The sequence below is a fragment of the Hipposideros armiger genome, unplaced genomic scaffold, assembly GCF_001890085.2.
Source record: "Hipposideros armiger isolate ML-2016 unplaced genomic scaffold, ASM189008v1 scaffold_557, whole genome shotgun sequence".
NCBI lineage: Eukaryota > Metazoa > Chordata > Mammalia > Chiroptera > Hipposideridae > Hipposideros > Hipposideros armiger.
Window position 1 is genome coordinate 1,169,087 of NW_017731907.1, and position 13,124 is coordinate 1,182,210.

At 42.4% G+C, this 13,124-nt stretch overlaps 1 protein-coding gene across 1 annotated transcript in view; it reads right to left on the reverse strand.

Annotated features, from left to right (window-relative positions):
* Positions 1–1,988: 1,988 nt before the first annotated feature.
* The window catches only part of LOC109371253 (cytochrome P450 2J2-like), a gene marked incomplete at its 5' end in the record, with an annotated part of 32,146 nt that continues 21,010 nt past the window's right edge, over positions 1,989–13,124 (reverse strand). The window contains 4 exons of the mRNA XM_019623663.1: positions 1,989–2,492; positions 6,007–6,145; positions 9,049–9,236; positions 12,193–12,334. Coding sequence (XP_019479208.1) covers positions 2,314–2,492; positions 6,007–6,145; positions 9,049–9,236; positions 12,193–12,334 — 648 coding nt within the window. The remainder of the gene's footprint in view (positions 2,493–6,006; positions 6,146–9,048; positions 9,237–12,192; positions 12,335–13,124) is intronic.

The following is a 13,124-nucleotide window of genomic DNA, read 5'->3' on the forward strand; positions in this document are numbered from 1 at the left end:
GGTTGAGGAGATACAAAGCTGGATGGCCCTGGAACGCCCTCCTCTTTCCTCTTGGTAGCTCAGCGACAGGCAGGATCAGCAGGCTGGAGTTAGCCCAAGGGGAGAACAGGTTAACTCCAAGTTAGAGCTCTGGAATTCCCTGTTCTCACAAAGTGGCCTTTCTCACCCAGGAAACTGTCCTAGTTACTTAGTCACCTGGCCCCCCCTGCCCCCTGTCTGTAACTATGTAGTGCATGCTGAGCTGGTCTGTTTGCTGGACCCTCTCCCTGGTGCATGCAGGCCAGCCATATGTCTGACCCAGGCACATTTCCATATGAGCTTGGGCTATCCTGTGTGCCCTGCTTCTTTGCTTGTAAACCCTCTGACCGTTGACCTGATTTTAAATTTACACTGCAGTGTGCGTGTGTCTGTGCCTCTTTGCAGGACAGAAGTGGAGAGAATATCACAGCCTGGATGGCTTTTGGGTAGAATTTGTGCCTTGGCAATGATGCCACAGAAAATGTCATATGCTTGCACACTATGTGTTGGACACTGATGCAAACAAACAGTGTAAGGGGCCCTGGAGCTTCCAAACTAGATGGGAAATAAGAGAGTTGCGAAAGTCAGATAATATAATCTTTGTGTAATGCTTGGGCAGGACTAGAGCTGATATTTTAGAATCACTCCAATGAGCTTTGAGAAAAAAGGGCATCAGTTTACATTGCCAGAAAACGCAGTTACTCTCAGTCGTCTATTCCCCAAGGTTTCTGATTAATTGTGGTCACACTCTCTTGGCTTTGGGTCCAATTCCATCGGTTAGGTCAGGATGAGTGCCCAGTGGCTTTACATTTATTCCACAAGGAATGAGTGAATGCCTGTCCATCTAGAAATCATGGAAAATGCATAGCAAAGCAGGCATGGAACTCAGACAGGACTTCAACAAAGCCCTTCATTTTACAAATGAGGAGATTGATCACATTACGCCAAGCATTTTGTCCAATTTCTTAGTCTCCTACTTGGGTGATCTGATTGGGAAAAAACGAAAAAGAAAAAGAAATGGAAGCCAGGATCTCAGATAGTTGGGAAGTTCAAGGCCTGCTGTGACTGGTTTTATTCTAGGAATATCATTTGGGGTGTTTTCTAGAGCTGCAGCTTCCCAGCGGGTTACAAAGAAAGTACTCACTTCCCATTCTTCTTCCAGTAGGAAATCCTCTTCCAGCATTAGGAAGCCCAACTACTTCTTCCAGACATACTCTTGACTCCCAGAAGAGCTCAGGCTAGCTCCGGCTAAACTCTCTCACTCTCTGTCACCATTTGTCTCCCTTTCTAATGGTGTCCATTGAATTGGCTTTTCTCTGAATCCCAAGCAATAGGAAAAGAAAGCCCATGGCCTCATGGCCCATTTTGTCCTGAGCTATTTAAATTACTGAGGTCTAACTACCTTAGGAAAACTTATCTTCTCTATGGCTTAGTCTAGTTTATCAAGTTTGTTTTGTGCTGGTTTGCATTGAGCTTGCTGTCAAAATTCCAATGACTATCAGTGTTACGGGGCCTTCCATTGTCTCCCCTCAGTGACCACGTGCTGGAGGACTGAGCAGGAGTCTGGCATTTCTCGTTCCCTGCTATGAAATACTCTACCAGGGACCAGCTGAGTGTAGGCTGGTAATACTTGCCATCCAAAAGCTGACAAACTTCTGGCCACACCCTATGTGGCCCTGGGTCCAAGACCAAGGTCAGATTTCCTCAAGTAAACCATAGGAACTGCTTCTTCCTTAACCTACCTATAAATAAGGAATAACATCTGCCATGCTGGCTCCCAGAGCGCCATTCTGAGATAGAAGCAAGATGAAGCTTGCAGAGTGCTACCAAGTGTGAGAGTCTTCGTGGGAACCTCTGTGGCAGCGTCACCAGGGTCCACTTCCACCTCTTATCAACCATATGGCATGACTTTGACCTGAGGTAAAATTGATGTCCGAGGAAGGAAGCAAGAAGGAGACAGATTACAGCGATAACTTTTATAATATGAGTCATTGTTTCTAAATCATGTAAAGCCCATTATTTTCTGTGATTCTTACAGCAAGTCTCCATTTAGAGAAGGAATCATTATCTTCTTTTCATCCTGGATGAAAAGGTAAATCACAAGACACATGATTTGCTCAGGCTACATTGGAGGAGGTAACAAAGTGGATTTAGATCCAGTTTCCTCTGAGTCCAACTCAACAATCTTTCCTCAGGGCCACTTTCATCCTGTTCCCTCACTTCTGAGCAGGCGCCATGCCTTCAGAGCGGAGGACATGCTGACCCCTCTTGCTTTCCTTTTCCCTCTCTTCTCCTTCATGTCCGAGGAACAGCACAGATGCGGTGGTTGGCTGGGGAGATGGTGATGCCCATTCTGGGTTTTGGGGTCAGCTGCTCATTATGTGGGGGCTTAAATGTAAATTTTTGCAAAAGGGAAGTGAAGAAAATAAACAGCTCAGTTTTAGCCAACTGTTCTCCAAGGCATGCCCGCTTTCCTGAAAGACAAGAACATAAGACCAGTTATCTTCACACTGGTGTCGATGCCCAGTCTCGACTGAAATCTTCTACAAGGTTTTGCAAAACATGAACAGTGGAAGGGCCTGCTAGGAAACGGGGCTTTCAGTCTGACAACCACCAGGCTGGACTCACAAACTCCAGCGCCTTCAGAGGTCAGGCAGGTGAGGCAGGGGCTGAAGGTACAGCATGTAGACAATAGGAGACCTGGGTTGTCCTAGAAAGGATGTCTAGCCTACAGGCTTTCAGAAATCAATTAGCAAACAACAGTGACAAAAGCAGAAAACAAAACTCTGTGCTCAGTTTTTTTAATTCTTAGAAAAAAAAAACTGTCCAAAAATTAAGCAAGTAAACATCATACCAGGGCTTCTGAAGCACAAGACATCTTTCCCCTATGTCACGTTTTCCTCCTTAATGATTGGGGACCTCACTGACTTGGTTGCCGTTCTACACTGCAGCTGCTCCAGCCTCCCTACATGGTGGTCCCAGCAGGGCCTTTGCTTCTAAGGTGTGGGCCCCAGGCTGGATCCTTCAGGCAGATGCTCGTGCTTGGCCCTGCCCTGGCCACATCCCACTCCTTGTCTGAGTCCAGAGCTGGAGGCAAAAGGACAGGAATACAACTCAACTCCTCCACTTCATAGCCATGGGATTCGGGGCAAATTAAGTAACCTCTTTAGGGATCAGTGCAAATGTGTGTGTTTAAGATGGGAACTTTATTTTATATATAGTGTGAGCTACAGACTGAAAACAAATAATAATGCATAGAGCAAAAGAAAGTATTTTAACACATCTTCTGGATAATCATAACATTTTAGCTGTAAAATACCTTATCCTTAACTTCATCTGGTTAATTACAAAAAAAAAAAAGAAATAAAAAAGACTACTTTTAAATAAAGCTTTTGGGTAGCAGCATTACTAAAATAGCTTTCTGTATATTACATTCCTTTACTGAGATACTTCCCATATCATGCCATTTATTCTAAAATAATTTCAAATGTACAGAAAACTTGCAAGGATAACACAGAAAACTTATTTTTCCTGAGTTATTTAGTGTAAATTGCCTACAGTACCCATAAAATCTTCAGTATGAATTCTCTGAAACAAGGACATTCTCCAACATAACCACAGAATAACCGCCAAATCAGGAAATCACCACCATCTTCTCAAATCCCATTCAGGTTTTGCCAGTTCTCCCAATAATGTCCTTTATTGTAAAATGATCCAGATTACTATGGCTGATTACATTAGGCTGTCATTCAAAGGAATCCTCAGCTTTCATGACTGGCATTTTTGAAGATGACAGACCAATTATTTGGTAACTGTCTCTCATGTTTCCTCATGATTAGATTCAGGTCTCGAGGTCATGCATTTCGGGTGGGATTATCACCAAAACAAGGCTGTGTTCTCATTTCACCCTATCAAGTGGTATACGATTTTATTTGGTTTGTTATTGGTGATGCTAACTTGAATCACTTAAATATGGTGGTGTCTACAAATTCTCCCCTGTAAAATTATTTTTTCTCTTTGCAACTAATAAATACTACTTGAGACTATGTTAATAAACCACTCCTCATTGAACTAGCTTCCATTCCTATTTCTTGGCCAAATTATTTATTACTCTAATAGCTGCCAAATCATGAATTTCAAAATTTCATCATTCTCTCCACATTTCTTAGTTAGCATTCTAGGAAATTAAATGCTTTCTCTCCTCCCATTTCATTTATTCATTTATTTATATCAATATGAATTCACGCATTCCTATTTCTACTCAAAAGCTTGAAATCTGTTATTATTTATCTTGATGCTCAAGGTATTCCAGACTTGGCAAGTAAATGCCCATTCAAGCTGGTAGCTTCTTACTTTTGGGCAGAAAAAGGTGTTCCAGGCTCATCTTATGCTTCCCTTCCTCAGCCTGGAATCAGCCATTTCCCCCAGAAGTCCTGGTTCCTTCTCATGCATAATGATATCTATTGTAGAAACCACCATCTGGGCATTAGACATGCTCATTGGTGTCAAGGTGGTGTTGCTCTCAGGGCATCTCAGTGGGTAGAGCTGGGGAACCAATGTGTGTATTTTTTGTGAGTATACAGTTATATGTATATACACACCCACATTTACATCTACATTTATTTCTACATCTATCTACCTCCCTACCTATCAAAACTAGAGTTCATATTCATCATCCCCAATCCGAAACCAACAACACAGTTTTCATTCTATTATCCCCCTTTCTCTATTTGTAAATTTTTCCCATTGTCCTCGATATGTTTACTTATTGAATCAGAACCCCGTTTATATAACTTATGTCCCATCACTGCCACAAGCACCCTGTGCAGACCACGCCTCCTCTTGATCCTGCTCTGACACCCAGTCTAGGCTTCTGCTGTCCCCTCCCCTTGGCGAATTCCTTTCTCTCCCCACTTGGGTTACAACACCCCACATTGGTCACTACCTCCATCTCTCTTGCATGTGTAGTCATTTATTTTCTCCCTGAATAATACATATTCAATGCAAAAAGAAGAAAAAATGTGAAAAAGTATAGTAAAAAAAAAGACAATAAAAGATGTACAAATGCCATAGTCAAGCGCTCCAAGCCTCAGTTTCGTTTTCTCTAAGTGGCCATAGCAATTTGAACCTTGTGAGGTTACACTAGAACACGCTGCATGGGAAGAGTTTCCTTTTTTTCCTACTTCATTCATTCATATATCCTCAGGGCTAAATGCTTGGCACGTAACAGATGCTCAGGAAATATTTATAGAACTAAGGAATTGGGAAATTACTTGCAATAATCTATGAAACATACCTTACTCAATACTAAGAAATATACTAAGAATTTTCATTATTCATCTTACAATTTAATGAGTTAAACACCCTTTTGGAACTGACTGGCCTGGAAACATGAGAGTTTTCACAGCATCCTCTTTGCCCCTTTCGAGTTGTCTCCCATATAAAGGTACTAACTAGATTTTAAACTCATAATAAAATTGGAAAAGGCAAGAGGACCCCTTCACGAGTGTTTACACTGTAGAAGCCCATCTAGTCAAGCCGTGGTAATCAGAGTGCCTCCTGGTCCCATAATGATAAGCAAGCAGCCCCTTTCCTTGATCCCCCATCGTCTTGTTGAGCGTTGTCTCTAGTTCTGTGTGAGTGGGTGGCTCTTAAGAAGAACTGGGGACATTTAAAAATTCCATAAAGACGACCAGTGTCCAGCCTTCTATGTGAGCAAGAAGTGAGGTCTGAGTCCCTGTCCCCAGTGCTCTGGGGACAGAAAAAAGTGAAGCTGAAATCTCCATCAGAGGCCAGTGAGGGCTTAGAAGTCAGGGCAGCCTGAAGTAATGCTGACCAGGGAGTCCCATGGTGCAACCACAGCCACAGGGAGTCCTGTGGGCAGGGCTATCTGGAGCTGGTGCAACTAAGACAAAAGACTGCAGGGAGGAGAGCAGGGCGGGGCTGAGAGAGGAACTCTGGGCTCACACACTCATCTTTACAACTCACCTACTGAGAAAGGCAGAAAGGCTTCCCTTTTCTTAAACTGCCCATTCTCCAGAAAATGCTCCGGATTGAATGTGTCGGGGGTGGCCCACTCTGTGGGGTCCCTGTGCAGTGCAGTCAGATTCGTCATGATCATGGTCCCCTAGAGAAGGCAGAAAAGACTCAGGCAAAGCTTGACACACACAACACACCTCTGCAGAGGGGTGGCAGTCCCCTGCTCCCCCACCCACCACCTTCTGAGCCACCCACCCCACCCTGGACCCTGCTCTTTGCCAGGGGATAACTTGTAGTGATAGACTGGACCTGCCTGCTGGGAATTTCACTAGTGAAGTGTGTCTCCACTTGACTGCAGTATGGATCTTATCTACAGGAACAAGTTGGTGTAGGACTTGGGAGGGAACACGTATGCATCAATAGGAGAAGAACATCACAGCTTGCCAGTCAGTACTGTACCAAAATTAACACAGTTGCTCAGTGAAGTCATAACTATGGCAGCTCTACCAAGGTAAAGGGTGTCTCATTCTCCTGTTTTTCCCATTCCCTTCCCTCCAATGTCTGCTACACTGCACAAGAGGTTTAATAGTACAATCAGGTCGCCCCGTAGAAGGAACCATTATCCCTGAAGGTATACAGAAAGAAACCCGAGTCCTCCTCAACGCCTACCTTCCCCTCACTGTGCCTTCCCCTGATCCTTCACCTGGTCCTTCGGCGAGGCTGGCCAATTTTACTTAAAATTTCTTTTGATTCTGTCACCTCCATTCTATGTTCACTGTTTCCATCTTAGTCCAGGCTACCCACCTTGCTTGTTTATACTCCTATAATAGCTGGCTAACTATGCCTCATATCCTGTTTCCCCTTTCAATCTGCTCTACACCCTGAAAGCAGAGTGATCTTAGAACATCATTTAATCATTTCACACCCATCTACCCATCAAACCACACCTTGAACTTGATTCAAGATACCCTTCTATACCTTCCCATCACTCTAAGGTGACAGATTCATTGCCTGACCCCTGTTTGGGCCACAGTCTGCCTGCACTCTCTCTCCTATTACCTTGGCCTTCTTTCAGTTTCTCAAACATGCTATGTTCCCACTCATTCCCATGCCTTTTTAAATCGTGTTTACATGTCTGGAATGGCTTTCCTTCCTACTTTGTCACTAAGCTAACTCTTAATTATTCTGTTATCCTCAGCTCCAGCATCACTTCCTTTCGAAGACTTCTCTGACCACTGCTGCTCTTAGTCCCCATTCCAGCCAGTTCCTCTTTATGGAAACCAGTGAATTTTTCCCTTGGGCAGTTATTATTGTTTTTAGGTATATACTTGCATGACGATTTTGCTCAGGTTTTTTTCCCCAGACCTGAGCGTTGCAGGTGCCTAATGATCATGTGTTCAATTAGTAAAGAATAATTACTGCCATTTGAAGCACTTTCTACGCTAAATATTAGATTAAATGTTCTGCACACCAGACCTCATTTTACGTCCACTTGTGAGGTAGGTTTAAATGTATTTTACAAATAATGAACTTGAACCTTCTGGAGGTTAATAACGTGCCCAGGGTCACATAATGGGAAGAGATAGGGCCATGATCTGCACTAGGTCTATTTGACATCAAAGCCATGGCCCCTAGCCTCTATAACATAACCAATTAGATCTCTTGAGTTCCCTGAATGGTTACTAAAGTTGACATTAAAAATCAGTGGTAGAGCGAGTCTGTTCAGCTCTCCTGGTTCTCTGGAGCTAAATGTATTATTTTTTTGCAAACAGCACCTGTGAAATAATTTAAACCTCAGCCTTCACTTATAACATGGCCAAGCAGAAAGTAGTGAATGCAATAGCTGTGGGAATAGTTGCTGTTCCTGACTCTGCAGGGACAATGACTAAGGAGTATCCAATGGGTAAGCTCCCCTGGTTCTGCCTCTTGAGATCGTCTCCAGACATGACGCAAGTAGGGAAACACAAACAAACTGGAATGGATCCGCAGAGGCCTGTCCAAGGTGGTGAGAAAGCAAGGGAACTGTAAACGTGCAGTGTGCAGGGAGGACGCTAGGGGGCAGAGGAGAACTGTCTGCTGACATCTTAAAATGGGTGGGCAAGGTGAGATCAGAATTTCCCTTGTGAGAAGACCGGAATTTACCAGGGACCACTTGAGAGCAATCTCAGGAAGGCTCTTAAAGTCAAAGTAAATTAACTCCTGTATAGAGAACATGGTGTAGTACAAAAAAAAGATGAGCCCGGGAATCAGAACACATCTGGTTCTGGAACCCAACTCTTGGCACACGCTCACACAAGCTGAATCTCTCTGAGCCTTGATTTCCGAGTTTATAAAACAGGAATAAGAGTTACTCTGAGGACTAATTAAGACATTTTGAAAGAACCTATGTAGTCCATGGCATATAATTATTGCTTAATATGTGTTGGTTCCATTCTCTCCTTTTCTAATGATTAATATTGCACACATTTGGATTGGTTTCTCATATGAGACAGTCCCAAAACATGGCTGTAAGTAAAAGCTGGAAAATACCTGTGGGGCTACTATGGTAGAAACACCAGCATTGATATGACGTTGGTCCAGGTGGTCTCAGCTGTCCCTTCGTACTGTAATAGTCTGTGAGCCCAGGATTGTGAGGCAGAATTTTCCAAAGTAAATCTGTCAAGTCCCTAGTCCTGTGAGATGTTCTAAAAAGATTCGATGACAAAGTCTCACTAAGAATTGCTGCCTGCTGTTTTCCCACAAAGATTCACAATACACATTACATAGCAAAAACAGTGAGAAATTCTACAGTAGAGGAAAGCCAATCTTCGCCTAAACATATTTGACCTAGGAATCCTCCTTCCCCTTCATAATAACTATCAATATCTAGTTGAATTAATACTCTAAGGGTTACACAAGGGGAAAAACCTAGTATTAAATCAGGTATAATATACCTCGAGGTCTCCCCATTTAAGTGATTCCTTAGGACAAGAATACAATGTCACTTTTCAAGTTCAAGTTCCAACCATTTAAAAGGATGCACTTGAAGATCTGAGGCTGGAGTCCCATTACCTTGGGCAGGTGGTATCCAGCCAGGGTGGTATCAGCTGCCACTTCCCTGGGCACGTTCAGGGGGATGATATTTCCCATTCTCTGCACCTCATGGATGACGGCATTGGTGTAGGGCATGGACTCTCGAGCAGCCATGCTCGGCGGCTGTGACGGGCCAATCACTGTGTCGATCTCTGCTTGTACTTTTTCTGGAAAAGAGGAAAAAGTTCTATTACTTGATTATGCCACAACTTTCCTTGAGCCTGGTTAAGCTAAGGAATGGAATAAACGGAGTCAGAATTATAAATTTCAAAATTTAGCCTACTGAAATCATAGTAAGCTATCTAGACTCTTATTTCTCAAGGAAGTATATTATAAGAGTGGAAAGCAGATCCTGTTGTAAGACAATTCTGGTTGCAAACATTTGCTCTAATCATTACTGCTGCACAGTACTTAAAATATTCGATCCTCAGTTTCCTTTTCTTATTATGTGAGGCTAAATCGACCTTCATCTTAAGGATATTTTGAGACTTACATGAACTGGTATCAGTGAGCACACAACAAATGATAGAAACTGCTAATTGTTTTCCAATATCTGGTTTTTTGTTTTTCTTTTTCTATAGTAATAAAGATTTTAGCTGGATACCTGGTTGCCCAGACAAAGACTAATTTCCACTTTTTCTTGTAACTAAATATGACCATGTGATTAAGTTCTGACCAATAGAATGTAGGTAGGAGGGATGTTTAATACTTGGAGCATGCCGTTAAAGAACTGTATATGCTTCCTTCTTGTTCTTCCCTTCCTATTGGTGGATAAGCAGCTGCAGTGTGGAGCCATCTTTGAGAGTGGCAACATTTTAGATACAACAGAAAAACACATTGGAAAGAGCTTGGAACCCAAATGGCTCTGCAGAGTACAGTTTAAAGATTTTACCTGAGAGAGAAATAAACTTCTATCTTTTTACTTTTACTGTCCACATGAAAAATTAATAGTGGTAAAATATCCATAACATGAAATATATAATCTTAATCCTTTTTTAGTGAAGAGTTTAATAGTATTAAGTATATTCACATTATTATGTAACCAATCTTCAGAACTTTTTTTATGATGCAAACTGACACTCTACATTCATTAAACAATAACTTTTCATTTTCCCCAACCTCTGGCAACTACAATTCTACTTTCTCTTTCTATGAATGAGTACTCTTGATACTTCATATAAGTGGGATCATACAGTATTCGTGTTTTAGTGACTGGATTATTCAACTTAACATAATGCTCTAAGGCTTCATCCATGTTGTAGCTTGTGTCAGAATGTCCTTCCTTTTAAAGGCTGAATGAGATTCCATTACCCCACATTTTATCTGTTCATCCATAAGTGGCCACTTGGGTTACTTCTACCTCTTGGCTATTTTGAATAATGCTGCTATGAACATGAGTGTAACCTTCTGTCATCTTAAGCCATTATTATTTCAGAGTCTCTATTGTAGAAACCAAGTCTATATCCTAACCAGGCAGCTTTTTTTTTTTTAAAGAATTTTATTGGGGAATTGGGGGATGGGAAAAGCACTGGTGAATTGAGTTAAGGGGAACAGAGAAGTTGTTGTCTTTTTGTTCTTCAGTCTAGTTGTGGAGGATGTTGCTTCACTGGCCCAAGTTGGCACCATCATTGTGCTCTTCCCGGGTGAGGCAGATCAGTCACTGGCTTCCGGACGGCCGCTCACAGCAGCTGCTGGCCACTCATGCTGGCTGCTGGTTACACACAGTAGCTTATGGCAACCCACTGCAGCAGGGGCTTCAGCCTACGCTGTCGCCAGCAACTCATGGCAGCCCAGCTCCAGGTCGAGCTGTTGTTCAGCATCTTAGCTGTAGAGGGCTGTGTCATTGGCCCTCATATGTGGGATCCGAACCGGGGCCCTCTGGTGTCCCAAGCCAGCTCTTAACCAATGCACCATTCAGCTGGCCCTAGGCAGCTTTTAAACTCTTTAAAATTGTAATTCACAGTTACAAAGGCAGTTTACGTCATGATTCAGGATATATAAACACATATATACAGGTATCTAGCTAAAATCTCTATTCATGAAGAAACTTATCCTTAATACATGGGAAGCTTTCTGATCTTTTCTATTCTATTTTTGTTTTAGGGAAAAAAGTTGCTCTTGATCCAGTAAATTGATTTGATGTCCTGTTAGTAAACTGTTACCACAGTTTTAAAAACTGTATCGTAACAGCTCTGATCCCTCATGTACTCAAACTGCTGTGGGACCTGGAGAAAGGAAAATGATGATAACACTCACTGTCATTGAATGGGGAAGATAGACCATCTGAGGAGAAGATACATAACTAATGTGAGATATGCACAGTAATGGAGGTGCTTTAGATCATCTCTAGAGAAAGAAAATGCTAGTAATTTCTTAGACGAGTGGGGAAACATCTTATAAAGGGTAGTATTTAGTAGATTCTTCAAACAGAGCTAGGTAGTGGTTTACCATATAGAGAAATTAGAGAAATACATTCTTATAGAGGGAAGAAGACACAGAGGCATAAATAATGGCTGTGCAAAGAAAATGACATGTGATTTAGTGAAGCGTAGGGTGGGTGAAGTTTGGGCTACACAGGCAAAGAGGCATATCTGAGGGTGTGATATACCTAAGGAGTTTGAACTTTATCCACATGGCAATGAAAGACATTACCTAAAAGGAGGGAAGGCTAGGACCACATTTCTTTTCCTTCCTTCCTTCCTTTCTTCCTTCCTTCCTTCCTTCCTTCCTTCCTTCCTTCCTTCCTTCCTTCCTTCCTTCCTTCCTTCCCTCCCTCCTTTCCTCCTTCCTTCATTTTTTTGTATGGTCTGTATCTAACTTCCCCTAGGACCAGATTTCATGTGAGAATGTAACTCTTTCCTGGAACTCACCCCAATGGCAATTAACTTCACGGTTTTCCCGACTAGACTCAGATTCCTGATGGCAGGGTCTCTGCTATATTTGTATTATGTGGATCCATCACAACCCTGCCAGAAAAATTGAAGAAGGTGCCCATTCTCAAGTCCACTTTGCCTCCTACCTAGCTTTCCATTCCACCATGCTAGCTTCTGCCCCAACTTTGGGGCATTGTGTTCAGGAGGCACCATTCTGTCTTGGCCCAGGCATACTCACTGACATGCTCACCTTGGATTTCTGGGTAGAGGGCCATGTAAAGCAGACCCCAGCGCAGCGTCGTCGAAGTTGTCTCCGTTCCAGCAAAGAACAGGTCCAGGGTAGTGACAATGAGGTTTTCGTCATTAAAACTTGAAGTAGGATTGTCTGCATGCTAGAAAGTACCATGTTTATTAGTTTATTCACAGGGTTCTCAGTTGCCACAGCACACAGAGGCTTCATCCAAGGGAGGGAATGTGGAAGATCCCCAGGAGAAACAGCTTTCACTCGGTCTCCCCAGGAGGCAGAATCTTATTACAGCAATATCATCATTAGCATCATCCTGCCCAACTGCTGGAAGCTTTCATGAGTTTGGGTAGATGAAAATCAAGACAACTACATTTTATGTCTCTAATTTGGAAGAAGCTATTTGTACAGTGGAAAGAGAAGCTATTAGTACAGTGGAGACACAAGCTTGGTTTCCAATATTAGTCACACGATTCACTATCTCTATGACCCATGGCAAGTGACTTAACTTCTCTGTGCTTTAGTTTCTTGTTTTATAAATAGAAATAACAAAACACATCCCTGAAGATAACATTAGGAATCTAGTGAGATTCAAAGGGCACACAGCAAATACCCATCAAATATTTACACTGATACTAGAAAGAATAAACTGAATTCTTCTTATGTACAGTAATTTACACATCTCTCTGTTAATCTTTTCCTTCTAGGTGGAACTTCTATGATTCACCAATCAATCCTCATGGCATTTCATCACTTTTAACACCTTCCTCTTAAACCTTCAATTTGTCAACATGCCCTTCATGTGTGGTCCCATATCTGCACGCCACATAGCAAGTGAAGTCTCCTCCTCTGAACAGGAATCAATGCTTCTATTAATATTATGCAAATATGCTGAAATAGGGCAGGAGACGGGAAAGAAATCCACCATTCTGCCAACT